Source organism: Dermatophagoides farinae, chromosome 7 (genome assembly GCF_024713945.1).
Source record: "Dermatophagoides farinae isolate YC_2012a chromosome 7, ASM2471394v1, whole genome shotgun sequence".
Taxonomy (NCBI): Eukaryota; Metazoa; Arthropoda; class Arachnida; order Sarcoptiformes; family Pyroglyphidae; genus Dermatophagoides; species Dermatophagoides farinae.
In genome coordinates this window covers 4,247,913-4,262,108 of record NC_134683.1, presented here as the reverse complement: position 1 = coordinate 4,262,108, position 14,196 = coordinate 4,247,913, and the positions used below count along the sequence as shown (strand labels likewise).

At 32.3% G+C, this 14,196-nt stretch overlaps 2 protein-coding genes and 1 long non-coding RNA gene across 5 annotated transcripts; 1 reads left to right on the top strand and 2 right to left on the bottom strand.

Moving 5' to 3' along the window:
* Window positions 1-13: 13 nt before the first annotated feature.
* Window positions 14-1,792, top strand: unc-119 (unc-119 lipid binding chaperone). Of its 2 annotated transcripts, XM_047059933.2 has the most exons (3): window positions 14-931; window positions 1,013-1,185; window positions 1,247-1,792. In XM_047059933.2, exons 1-3 carry the CDS (start codon window positions 471-473, stop codon window positions 1,357-1,359), a joined length of 747 nt encoding a protein of 248 aa, XP_046915889.1. In that variant the 5' UTR covers window positions 14-470; the 3' UTR covers window positions 1,360-1,792. The 2 variants fall into 2 exon arrangements, with proteins under 2 accessions (XP_046915889.1, XP_075588568.1); XM_075732453.1 differs by having other exon boundaries at window positions 73-1,185.
* Window positions 1,793-2,402: 610 nt separating this feature from the next.
* Window positions 2,403-5,241, bottom strand: LOC142597710 (uncharacterized). Of its 2 annotated transcripts, none has more exons than XR_012832346.1 (4): window positions 4,290-5,241; window positions 3,953-4,148; window positions 3,561-3,870; window positions 2,403-3,466 (listed from the first exon to the last, which is right to left on the bottom strand). It is a non-coding gene; the product is annotated as an uncharacterized LOC142597710 (long non-coding RNA). The 2 variants fall into 2 exon arrangements; XR_012832347.1 differs by having other exon boundaries at window positions 4,330-4,730.
* A 137-nt stretch (window positions 5,242-5,378) lies between these two features.
* Window positions 5,379-7,127, bottom strand: LOC124497173 (uncharacterized). The gene has a single exon (XM_047060797.2). The coding sequence runs from the start codon at window positions 7,125-7,127 to the stop codon at window positions 6,006-6,008; it is 1,122 nt and encodes a 373-aa protein (XP_046916753.2). The 3' UTR covers window positions 5,379-6,005.
* Window positions 7,128-14,196: the final 7,069 nt, after the last annotated feature.

The window sequence follows — 14,196 nt, the reverse complement described above, 5'->3', positions numbered from 1 at the left end:
GATTCTCTCTCTATGACAACAAACAAAATAATCAGACGTCTTTTTTTTTTAATTCTCAATAATAATAAATAAACTCAACGGCGTCAATGTATTGAACTTTTGTTCTGAACCATCTGTGATTATTATGTTTGTGTGTTTGTAACCAAAGAAAAAAAAACCAGAATTCTATAGAATCATTAATTTCTATTTGCTGTTGTGTATTTTTTTTTCGTTCGTGTGCATATATGTGTGTTTGTTTCATTATATGACGAAAAAAAATAACGAATTTTGTCGTCGTCCTGGTAAACACCCAGGTGAACAAGAAAATTGAAAACTGTCGCAGAGATTTTTGTTTTTTTTTTTGTTGTTGTTGTTCATGCATTCGATTCAGAATTTTTGCCAATTCATTTCGCACTATTGATCTATTGCGACTTTTCTATCGGTTTTTTTGTGTCCAAAAGTTTTTTGTTTTTTTTCTAACCAAACAAAAAATGAGCTCATCATCCGTAAAAGTTACCACCGGTAGTGGTGGTGGTGGTGGTGGTACTAATCAACTTCAATCTTCATCATCATCGACATCAACATCGAAAAAAACCAATAAAATAGGCCGTCGTTCAGGCAAAGATGGTTCATCCAAATTGATCAATGAAGATGATTTATTGGTCAAAGAATTCATATCACCTGACGATGTGTGTAGCTTACCATCGATAACGAAACAATATCTTTGTAGTTCAGCAGCCAATATTTATGATATTGAATTTACACGATTTAAAATTCGTGATATGGAAACCGGTGTCGTTTTGTTTGAAATTGTCAAATCAGCTAAACAACAACAATCCACCAATCAAAATGGACGACAAGATTATTCAGATCCAAAAATGACCAATATTGGCCGTTTTGTACGTTATAATTTTACACCAAATTTCCTTGAATTAAAAACCGTTGGAGCCAGGTACGAATTATTATTATTGAAATTAAATTATGAGATAAACTGTGTAATCTTGTTCCATTCTATTTTTGTTTATTTCATTAGTATCGAATTCAAAGTTGGACCAAAACCGATTCAAAATTTTCGAATGATTGAACGTCATTTTTTCCAGGATACATTGCTCAAAACATTTGATTTTGATTTCGGTTTTTGTATACCGAACAGTATCAATACATGTGAACATATTTATGAATTTCCATCGATTACGTCCGAGCTATGTAAGTGTCATTTAATATAATTGATCCGAAAACAGAATAATGATCGAATTTTTTTTTCAAGGCCAAGAAATGATCAACAATCCATATGAAACAAAATCCGATAGTTTCTATTTTGTCGACAATCGTCTCATCATGCACAATAAAGCCGATTATTCGTACAATTGTGGACTATAGTTGCCAACCATTGTTGGTTATGGATAAAACAAAACATGTTTTTCCGTTTTTTTTTATCGACCTTAATGATAATTTGTATACATTCTGATCATTCATTCATTCATTGAAAATCAAGTCAAATTGTCCAAAAAAACCCATTTCATAATTTCCTTCGAACAAACAAACAAACAAACAAAAAAATCCGAAATCTAATGATAATCTATATATAAATACATGGAACATTTTACCTGCCACTCCTCTAATTTGTCATAATATTGTAAATGAATGAATGAATGAATTGTGTACCATACCACAGTATACTGAAAATATAATCGCGCACACAACTTAAAATATTCTTGATGATGATTGCTATTCTTTTTTTGTTTTTTCTTTGTTTTTGTTGCAATTTTGTATAAAGTAATAATAAATCAATATATGATGGAACAAAAAAAAATGATGATGATGATGATTATGGACTTTGGTACACACATACACACACACACCAATGACCTGTGTTCTGATAAGGTTTTTTTTCCATTTTGTTGAGGCTAATATTATTCTCATTTATATTTACATTACACAACAATGTGTGGTCTTTGAAAGTTTTTTTTTCTTTTTTGTCGTTCGATTATGTTTCAATTTGTTTCTCGTTCTCGGTCTTTTCTGTTTCTACACCACTCTACTATATGTAGAATGATGTTTTATTTGATCAACTTGACCGCAAAAAAAAACGAAAAATCGTTGTTGTTGTTGTTGTTGTTGACATATCGAATGAATTGAAAACTTGGTAAGATAAATAAATACATCATCCTTTTTTTCTGGATCAATTTGGGCCACACACACACATATGCAAGCAAAAGTCAAAGATGACCGCCGTCATTGGTTTTGTTTACATAAGACACACACACACACACACACAGGAAAATTTGAATGAAATGAACAAATTATAGCCATTTGATGTAAAATAGTGGATTGGGTGGGTGGATTTAGACTATACTGGTTGAATTCGAAATATTTTTCCCCAAAACAAAAAAAAAATCGGAAATCCAAATGTGTCATTTCCATAGTCCGTAAGCTAATTTATTTAATGGCCAAAAAAAATTTTTTTTTCTTGTAAATTGCCCAAATTCTTTGTTTCCCTGTTTGTGTGTGTGTGTGTGTTAATAAATATTAATGACAGCCCACTTTTTGTTTCATTAAATAAAAAGGGGACCTTTTGAATTCTATGGATTTATTACAGCAACAACAAACCAACAAAAATGGTCATTATAATTATTGTATATTTCCTTCATATTTCAAATGAATGTTCGTCAATTTATTGTTTGAAACAAACACAGTATTTGATGAATTTTTTTCTTTTCAGTTTCATTTACAGCAAAAAAAACATCGAGAAAAAAAATCGTGATAAATGGCCTGTAACATTGTGTGTATGACAAACCTGGAAACACTTTCATCATATATTATATAGTGAATAACTAAATTCAGCAAATGACAGGAACAACGCCAATTTATTTTTTTGTCACCAATGGTGACAATTGTCATTGAGATTTTCCAAAGAAAAAAAAACATCCAACGTATCACTATTTCAACAAGGTCCATCATTCTGGTTGAAGATTCTTGCACCATTCAGAAAAAAAGAATTCAAATCTTAATCTACCAATGGCAGCCAGTGTTATCGTTGGTCGTTGACCATTGGTCATCATCACCATCATCATCATAACAATGGACCCAAATATTCCAAAACAAAAATGCAAATGTGTATTGTATATGTCGAATGGTAACGAACCGTTTCAAAGCCAATTTGTTTTTACATACACACACAAATCCAACAAACAAAATCAAATTTTTTTTTTGTTGACCATTCGGCTATATTTGAGACGACATTTATGATGATGATGATGGAAGTTGTTGTTGTCGTTATCATTCATTCACATTGCTTGTTTGTTTGTTTGATTGGTCGGCTTTGAAACATAGTGTACCATTCATTCATTCATTCGGGTTCATTGTTGCTGTTGTTGTTGTTGACTGGCTTCAGTTCCATACAATGAAACAAAATGAATGAATGAATAGTGGTGATATTTTTGGTGGTCAGCACGCGAATAGCCATCATCATCATGGATTTCAGATCCTATAGGAAGGGAATGACCATTGTGTGTGTGTGTGAATGTCATCAATATTGGTTCAAATCAAATCAAAGCTTATGTTCTATATGCGAGACTTACTCTTTTTGTTGTTGTTGTTGGTGAACTTGTCTTTGTCAACTCTTTTTCTTTTTCTTCTCCCTCTTTGTGTTTTTGTTCATTCGATTCTATGGTTTCATTTTCAGTAATAATCAATCCTGCACCAAAATTGAATTGAAATGAATTGATGATCGAATGAAATCGAAACCCATTTGATTAGTTGAATTTTTCACTGCTGTTGTTGTCCACTCTGTTTGTTGGTTGGTTGGTTGGTTGGTTTCCGTTCTCGTGTTTCAAATTTGTTTTCATTCACATTCAATACATTAATTCGAATAGTTGAACCCGGTAGCCACTAAAAAAAATTCAATTCAATTTTAAATTTTGAATAGAAAACAAAAACATTGAAATCTGAAACGTACAAATTGGTTTCTTACCTTCTAATTCTGTTTCTCTTTTTTTAAAATTTCTTCACAATAATCATTTCGTTCGAACTGTTCGACCAGATATTGATAGGATTTTGTTGTTGTTGTTGTTGACCATATAGGACCGAAATAGCCAGGCTATATCCACATAAATTGGAGTAACTCTTTTGATGATCAAATTGTATATCTGCTGCTGTTGCTGCTGCTGCTACAGGTAAGATATATTTACATACACAAGGACGACCAGAGAGAGAGAGAGAGAGAGAGAGAGAAATGTTCAAGTGAAAAAAAATTGTCCTTGGAATACCAGTCAGATATACATAAAAAAAACTTGCTTTTGATGTCATACAAAAAAAAAGTCTTAAGTCGATCGTGTTTGTTATTCTAACCTTCATCACCATCATCTTGTTGGACTTTTATTTTTTTTTTGCCAAACAAAAACGAACAAGGATTAATCCAAAGAGATAGAGAGAAAGCAGAAACGTCGGTTCAATAAAGATTTTTTTTTCTGCCCCCCTGTTCCATGAATATCAGACCATGCAGGCAAACACTTATGGCTTAACTGGACCATTGTGCAGTTAAGCATAGAGCCCTTTTTGTTGCCATAATAATAGCTTATATCCAAAATCATTCTGGTTCGTTTCGATGGTTGATTGATAATTTTCATAAGTAAAAATTTGCATAGTAATAACGGTTCGACGACGACGACGACGATGATGATTATTGAAGAAGATGACGACCCGATATTAATATAGTAGAGTGACCCATTGTTCTTCAAAAGTTTTTTTACAACAATAACAAACATGCATATATATTGAAAAAGAAAAAAAAATTTCTTTTTTTTTTTTTTGATCAAATACAAAACAATGAATCTTTCTTTGGCCATTCATACATTCATTCATTCATTCATACAGTACGTGTGTGTAGGACGGTAAGGTAAACGAGAGAAAAAAAAATTTGGGACCGTCAATCGTCGTCGTAATATATGTTCGAAAGAATGAAATGATTATAATGGCATTCAGGTACACAATGGATGGATGGACGAATGAGGATTTATGCTGCTGCTGCTGCTGCTGAAACACCATTCACACAATCTTATTCAGATTGAATGTTGAATATTGAATGGAAGAAGAAAAAAATCATCGTCGTCGTCAAATCTTAAATCGAATAAATGTGAATATGGATGGATGAATGGATAGAAATCTTTGCAAAAAAAAAAATCAAGCAAGCATAATGCACACTAGATGGAAAGAAAAAAAAACTGTCAACCTGCCACCAATATAGTAAAGTTCGATCCATTCGAAATACACACACACACACACACACCTTATATATCGTGAATGGAACCTTTTCAAAATGACCTTTTTTTTCTTCATCATCATTTATTGCTCGGTGAATTATCGCATGGGGTTAATAAATACTGAAAAAGAAAGCTAAAGAGAGGGAATGAAATGATTTTTTTTTATTTTAATTTTAATTTTTTTTTTGCTGTTCACTGTACATTTTATTCATGGAATTCATACATGTATAAATCGAGGGGATGTAGGAGAAATTTTGGAACGCTGGCATATCAACACATGATGATGATGATGAAGAAAAGTTTCAAAAGCCATTCAGGCAGCTATAAGTTGGTGGTTGGTGGGGGGGAGCTATATAAATTGGAAGCTGTTATTAAGATTGAGAGAGCGGGTATTTGGATAATATATTCGACGATGGACGGCATGACAACGATAATTATAGCAAAATGTGTGTGTATGTGTGTAGCATGAAATCACAGCCAAGGTTTTTTTTTACGTTTTTGTTGTTATCGATTGGAATGAATTACGAATGTCATTACGACATGTATCGTGTACATAATGGTTCCATTCTTAAAATGGATAATAAAAGAGGACATCAGGTCAACCGTGTGTGTGTATGTAATGTATGAATATGTGTGTGTGTGTTATGGATCGATCATGTCATCGGGTCAATTTCAAAAAAAAAAATAAAAGAAAAAAAAATCGATCAGCTATGTACGAGATAGATTTCTAGTTAAACATGGGTCAATGAATTTTCGATGCCATCGTTATAACCGATATCTTTGTCGATGGACTATCGTCGTGATTGCCGATACCGATATTATTATTATCTTCAAAAAAAGATGTTGACGATGATGTATTGGTTGGAGAATAATGATTGTCATATGTTGAAGCCAATGCTTGATATAGGATATCCGACGATGATGATGATGATGATGATGATGTGGACTATCGCTCGGAATAGGTGATGATGATGAACTAATTTCATCATGATTTTGTTGCTGTTGTTGTTGATTGTCCAATGATCGTAATGTTTCGGATAAGGCCCAAATATAATTATGTGCAAAACGTAATGTTTCAATTTTTGTCATTTTATTATTACTTGATGATTGTTGTTGATGATGGTGGCTATGTTCACTACGACAATCATCATCATTTTCATTAAATGATGGTAATACCTGTCTCAAACGTTCCAATGCTTTATTCAACATATGCATTCGATTACGTTCACGATCATTTGCTTTCAAACGACGATTTCGTTTCAATTTCACAACAAGTGATGGACTTTTCGGTCGTGATCGTGGTTTCGATGGATTTCTAGATTGTTGTTTTTGTTGATGTTGTCTAGGTTTTTTCTCCTGTCCGTTTGTGGATGATTTTTTCCGATTATTCGCCATTTTTCGTTTTGATGTTTCCGGTAATATTGTGGATACCAATGTCGTAGTCGATGATGATGATGATGATGATGTAGCCATTATGGCTTGAATTTCTTCATTTTCCTGATCATTGGCCACAGCAGCAGAATCAACGGTAATGAAATCGTAGTTATCATTTGGTATCATAGTGATCACGTTGTTCGATAATTGGCCATTATTTTGTGGTGAAAATACAAAATGATGATGATCCGAATTAACAGGGATGGTTGTCAAATTATTAAGATCATCAAAACAATCATCAATACCATCGAAATCATCGAGAAAATAAGTATCGATTGTTGTTGTCGATGATGACTGTTGTTGTTGATGATTGATGTTCAACATGTTGTTATTGGTGGTTGTTGTTGTTGTTGTTGCAGTTGTGGTCGGATATAGGTTCGAAACGAAAGGCTTATTATTTGTCTGATGATGATGATTTGCAATAAGAAAATTGGTGGCCGTTTGTGAATCCATTTAAGTGTTTGCCAAATTATTAATGATCGACGTGTCCGGTGATGGGTAAATATTTGTGGTGATCTTTCTATTTAAAAAATAAAAATAAAAATGAAATACCGTCATTGAGAAAAAAAAACGAAAACGATCAGAGAATAGAAAAAAAAATCAATTTAAAAATTTTCAAACAAACAAAAAAAAATTGAAATAGAATAGCCATCGAGCTGCACTGTGTTTGTTTAAATATTGATTCAAGATTTTTTCTTTTTTTTTCTTTTTTACAGAACCCAACATCGTCAATTTTCCATCAGATGATGAAATGAAATCCAAGCTAATTTTATTTGCCTAAAAAAAAAAAAAAATCCAAGGTGGTCCAAATGGAATTAGCCAAACAAACGAAAAAAAAAAACGGTTTTGAGACCATAAAAAATGTACGATCCATTTTGTTGATTTTCTTAATGATCCATTATTATTATTGACCACACAATTTTAATCGAATTTTTTTTTTCTTCTTTCACTCAACAAAGAAAATCAAATCAATTTTCTTCGCAAATCTATGCATACACAGGTCATATTATGCTTCTGTTTTTCTTTATGATGAACCATTATTATTATGGGTCCATAAAAAAAAAATCTTTTGTATCCAGCCAGATCTATAATGAATATCTCTGTCTGTCTGTCTGTGTGTTTTTCTGTCAACTTTTCTATCTCTACTCAAATTTAAAATAAGGATGACAATAGCCGATCGAATCAACAAACCAAATCAACCAACTAACCAACCAACCGGTATGCATCATTTCATTGTATATCGTAATCGATTTGAATGTCAATCTCATTTTTTTTCCATCAATCACTAGAGATTTGTTTCATCGTCATCATCATCGAGATCGAGATCGAGATCAAAATCAATCATATATGAGTAGCATTTGTTGCATTCGTTTCTCATTCATTGGTAGAAAAAATGTCACCATAATATGAATATGGTGAAAAATATTCATAATAATCAAAATCACACAGTATACAATAATCAATGAATCTTATCTGATTGCCTAACCTCTCTCTCTCACATTGTTTATCTCTACTGTCGAAATCAGAAAACAAAATCAGTGTGTAAGTTTTTTTTTTAACTGTCAAAACGATTAATATCTCGATCGATTCATTCATTCATTGTTTTTCATTTTTTTTCAGATTTTCCAAGAATTGAAATTTTAACCTTACAAACAAACAATCAAGTAAATCACAATGGTGACACATATGCAGCACAGAGACAGAGAGACAAAGAATTAAACGTTTTTTTTTATTATTAATCTTTGAAGCCAAGGTGGTATACTACTGCTGTAATATTACATTACCACCTTCTCTCTGTTTCCCTTACGGTGTGTTTTGTTTGTATGTTTCACTGTTCCTGTCTAGTAATGAAAAAAAATGAGATCAGATCAGCTTATCACGATGACCGGATCGCTTAAATCAATGGACAGAGAAGAAGAAGAAGAAGAAGAAAAAAGCCAATCCTCGATCCCAAATAAAATTCACGTCAAAGCCATATCGAATGACGCGTATACAACACACACACACACACACCGAGATATGATGGTACAAGCATAACCAATGTCCATAACGAATGTCCAATTATTGATGATCAAAAGAAAAAAAAATCTGATGATGATGGTGTTTGGTGTTGTGTGGTATAAGGACTTCAAACTGGTCATTTTTTTCTCTTTCTTTTTTGTTTCATTTTGGGTGACATATGATATTCAATCCAAAAGAAAATGATTGGCCAAAAAATTGTCAATTCGACCAGAAAAAAAAACAACATTCGATCCTATTACCTATTTTTTTGATCATTTTGTTTTTTGTTGTTGTTTGAAGATTTGATTTCACGTTTTTTTTTCATTAAAGGTCAAAAACTTTTAGTCAAAAATGGAAAATTTTTGTTTTGTTTTGTGTGTATATGTGTAACATTATATTTGAAAAGATCAAAAAATTCGAATTTAAAATTTAAATGAAAAAAAAAATTCACACATACCTTTTTTCGAATGTTTTTGAAAATTTATGGTTCAAAAATTCACTTGATGGTCACTGGTATTTGATGGTCGTGATGGTAATAAAACAAACGGGATAATGGAAATTGTTCTTCGGATGAATAAAAAAAAAAAAATAACCACAAACAAACGTTTTGAACACAATTTCACATTGAACATCGGTATATTACCGAAACAACAATTTGTAAAGTTTAAAAATTCGGCGACAATGTCGCGTGAGCTGGTTCCAAAAAAAAAATGTGTTTGAATATTTTTTTTGTCACCATGTAAGCTTTTTATATATGATGATGATGATCAGATTTTTTTTTATTCTTTTGAATTAAAAACGGTTCCATGAATTGTAATAGCTAGCGCGGTTGGTCGTCTGCTATTGTACCAATGCTACATGTATATTTCAGTGGTGCAATACTGTATACTGTAGGTTTAGTTTATTACTGCAACTCCTCCTCATCGTTATTACCCAAACAAAATGTCCTGGTCCCTGGTTGGCAATCATCATCATGGACAACATTTGAAGGTTGAACAACGAAAAAAAATATTGATCACGATCCATAATGGAAAATTTCGCCAAAAAAAAAATTATCATTTCCATTGAGCTAAATTGATTTATTTAATTGTGGTAAATGTGAACAATTCACATAATGATGAACACATCTTGATATTTGGTTTTCAGTCCATTGATGGATTGATGTTGTATATGCGGGCAACAAGTTGCTTCGATGTTTTTTTTTATTATGATGATGATGATCATTAAATAGGGTCCATGGGAACCAAATTTTACATCATCATCATCATCATCCTCCAATCATTATAATTGGTAAATATTGATGATGATTATTATATTTGATTTATACTAGATGATGATAAACAACAAGCTCATACACATACAAATTGACATTTCCGATTTTCATAACAAGTATCGATCGTCAAAAAAAAACCACATGATGATGATGATGATCATTATAATTATCTTCCATCTCAGAAATTGGCCAACAATTCAATATATAGCCCATCATTGATTAACTATAATCAAGATCAATGATGATGGGCGATACTTTCTTTCTTGATACGCGTGATGATCGTGATCATTTTGTTGTTGTCGTTGTCGTCGTTGTTGTTGTTGTTGTTCGAAACAATTATTTGGGTGTTGTTGACGATGTTGGACCTGAAAGGTTCCCAGGACCCCCAACACAAAAAAAAATAACAAATTGTTGCCATAAACCTTGTTTCATAGTAATAATGATGATGATGATTATTCATAGTAATCGACCTTTACCAACGATACGTGGAAATTCATTCATTGAATGAAAAAAAATAGAGAGAGAGAGAGAGAAAATCATTTCCTGTTTAAAGGTTATATATATTATTAGTACAAATTCAATTCATTCATTCAAAAAAAAACACATCTTCTTTAAAACTTACTTTTTTTCGTCCTCTTATATTAATGGATGAATGAACATTTTCACCAAAATGCCATTGATGATCGTTGGTATATATCCAATATATATAGAGATTTTTTCTCAGGCCACTTTTTTTTCAAATGATGATAATCAATCGACCTTTATTTCTTATTCAGTCAGTTTTGTCTCTAAATGAAATGAAATGAATTGAATTGATGTTTGTTAGATGATGAAAAAACTGTTTAAAAAGTACGTACCGTATTATATATTATGATGATTATTTGTTGTTGCAACGAAAACGAAAAAAAAATTGGTTTCAAAAAACCAATTTTTACTTTACTTAACACTTAACATTTATTTAGATTAAGCGGTCACGTGTTTATCATCATCATAAAAATATAACTCAATTAGTCAGCCAGTCAGTCAGTCAGTCAATCAACAATAATATTCATATAATACAGAATCTTTACATAGAATCACGTGTTGACGTTGATGATTATAACGAATCAAAATAAAAACATTGTGTGTGTGTGTGTGCGTGACAACACGTGTCGCACTCTTACTATATCAACAACAAATAAACAAAAAATAATTTGGATTGACTTTGAAGGATTTTTTTAATATTCATTGAATGATGATAAAGATGATGAAGTGTCTGAATAAACAAAATGATGAGAGCAGTGTTATTTACCGATCTTAAATATCCGAAACACACGTGTGTCGTTTTTTATTATTAAATCATCACAAAAAAAAAATTTTTGGTACTCGCGATTTTCGCATCATCATCCAGAATCTCACAATTTATACTGCGACACAATCTCTATGACCGACCCCATCGAGCATGGTTACAAAAAAAAAAGAATAGAATAGAAACGTGATCAAACATGAACATTCATTATGAGCATTCTCAAAAAAGCGGAAACCGCATACATGAATTTAAATCTAATGTATTGGATCTATTTCATTCAAATTTGTGGAAAGAGTCAATAAAAAAATTTCCAGTTATATACAAAATCTGTGATAACCTGGCACAATATGAAATTTTTGGTTTCCAAAATGTTATTTGGTCGAAGAAGCACATGCCGGAAATGCCTCAGTATACAATGTATAACGATATTTTAATTTTCATTTTAATACAGGAAAATGATAATCCATTCATCATAGCAAAAAAAAAACTTTTGAAATATTCCTGAACCTGATTCTCTTATTTCCACTCTCTGATAAGAAAACGGCAATCATATCATCGAGACAAATTCAAAAAAGCGATTCGAAAATTTTAACTTCTAAAATGGAAAATTATTTGTAGAATATTAAAAAAAAGAAATTCTCACTATTGACCACTGGTATACAAGTAAGTCCTGAAGAACTCAATATTATACCTAAACTTATATCTGAAATTATTCTAAATATCAACAGAAAAAATGCGTTAGTGTGCGTGTGTTTCAATTTCCAAAAGCACTATTCATTCAAAGGGGATGATATTGGAACAAAAAAACCTTATCCAATCATCTTATTCGATGGATCAAGGGAACGTTCAAGGGAAAACTGTCGTGACCATCGCAAATAATGATGATGCTGATGTTACTCGACGCGAAATAATTTCAAAAGTGGTTCCCGCCCAACACGGCATCAAGATAAAAGATACGGCCAAGATGCGTGATTGGCGATTTTTGGTCAATTTTAAAAGCCCGAATAGTAAGAAAAAATTTGAAAACATTATTGCTACTGACGACAAATTTCGGTTCAATGATTCGGGTCGATTAATGCCAACCATGCACCTGAAAGGGCTAAATATGGCTTACGAGGAGCAAACAATCCCGGGGCTTATTGCTGTTTACAACCCGGAGATTTCTGCTTATCTTGACGAAAACCAACTGGATGTTGACCGGGCCATCGAAATCAGGAAAAAGCGCCAAAATCCGACCAAGCCGCAACCAAAAATCAGTTAATGGCTCAGAACCGGATATTATGGCGGATATTAGCCTGAATGTGAAGAAAAAACTGTTAATTTTTCAACCCTAAGTTTAAATTGGCCCAAAAATGCCCTTCTCCTTGGAGATATATAACGATTTAGCCCCTTAAGCATATTGCCGAATTCTGCCCACGTAAAAACCGTCAATTTTGTCTACATTGTGGTGGTGACCATTTGCTGGATCAATGCATGAGTCGCGAAGATGCCCCAACCTGTATTAATTGTCGCCTCGAAGGATTACCGAGTCAACGTAGCCATACTGCTACAAGCCGGTTGCCAATTTTTGCCATTCCAACAGTATCGACATCATGTGTATCACCGAACCGCCCATCCGTCGTGGCCTCCCTATTATAAACCATCGTCTCAAGCCGATTTATTCGATGGATCGATCCAAATGAAGCATACAAATTGGTTATTTGTCCAACTATTACAACCAACAACTGTCTTTGTGTAACTTTTTTTTCCGTCTGTGATTTTGATTCGATTCACATAAAATTGTGTAGTATATTCGTCGATGCAACAATAATAAAAAAAAAGTTACACCTGCAAGCAAAAAAAAAAAAATTTATTGCTGAATGAATGAATTTGCCAGAATCAAACGAGAATTAATCACTTATGAATGTCATATTAACTATATTTTTACCAGTCCATCCATTGTGTGTGTGTGTGTCAATGACAAACAGAAATGAAAAAACGAAAAAAAAAAATTCAATTGAAAGACATAGCCACAATGTGAACAATTGTGCTTGTATCAATCAATTGTAATTCTCTTTTGTTATATATATGAATGAATGAATGAGTGAGGGTTTGTTATATATTTATTCGTTAATTGCAAACAAATATTCGATAACAAAAAAAACGTAAAAAAACACGATGAATCGATCGAGAATATTAGCATGCTCTATTCTTTTGTCTCTATGATGTGTACATGCATGTATTCGGGACCCGGGATGCAGGAAATTTTTCCCGTTTCTCTATCCATTGTATGTTCATGATGATAAGAGCGATGATCCAGAAAAAAAGTGGCCTTATAATAAATGTACATGCACAGACAATTGTTACAGATGGCTAGAAATGACATTGTGGTCGTTCTCGTTATATTATACACAAAAATGGATGGATAGATGATCAAAAAATTTTGTTTGTTAGTTGGTTGGTTGGTTGGTTAGTTGTATTTCATTCATCATCAGAAAAAAAAAGAGTCGAATTTAAGATGAGATTGAATTCAAAATTCGATGATGATGATGACGATGATGACGCTTGGGGACCACCACCGAAATAGTCATCATCGTCATCATCATCGAAACCAAAATAGTTAAAATAGTTTTAACGTTTATTCTTTTTTTTTGTTTTCACCAATATGAAATTACAATTTGTATATATTACTTATACACTATTGTCGAGAGCTAAACATCATCCATGATGATGATGATGATAATGACAATGGGTACTGAACTGTTTTTTTTTCATTCATTCATTCATTCATCAGATCGAGTCCGTTCGTTTTTTCTGTCTCTTTCTCGCTCTCTCGTCCGATACGTGCTTATTGGCCTATCATTTTGAATTAAACAAATTTGTTTCACTCTATATTCGATTCAGGCCATTCAACAAAAAAGAAAAATAGAGAATAGAAAAATAGCTAATCTCCATAGTTGAAAAAAAAATCGATCAATCGA

Excerpts from the sequence above, each read along its gene's own strand:
- unc-119 (XM_075732453.1), top strand. The coding sequence starts at position 471 with ATGAGCTCATCATCCGTAAAAGTTACCACCGGTAGTGGTGGTGGTGGT. Across the intron at positions 1,186-1,246 it reads ATCGATTACGTCCGAGCTAT|GCCAAGAAATGATCAACAAT; the intron begins GTAAGTGTCATT and ends TTTTTTTTCAAG.
- LOC124497173 (XM_047060797.2), bottom strand. The coding sequence starts at position 7,127 with ATGGATTCACAAACGGCCACCAATTTTCTTATTGCAAATCATCATCAT.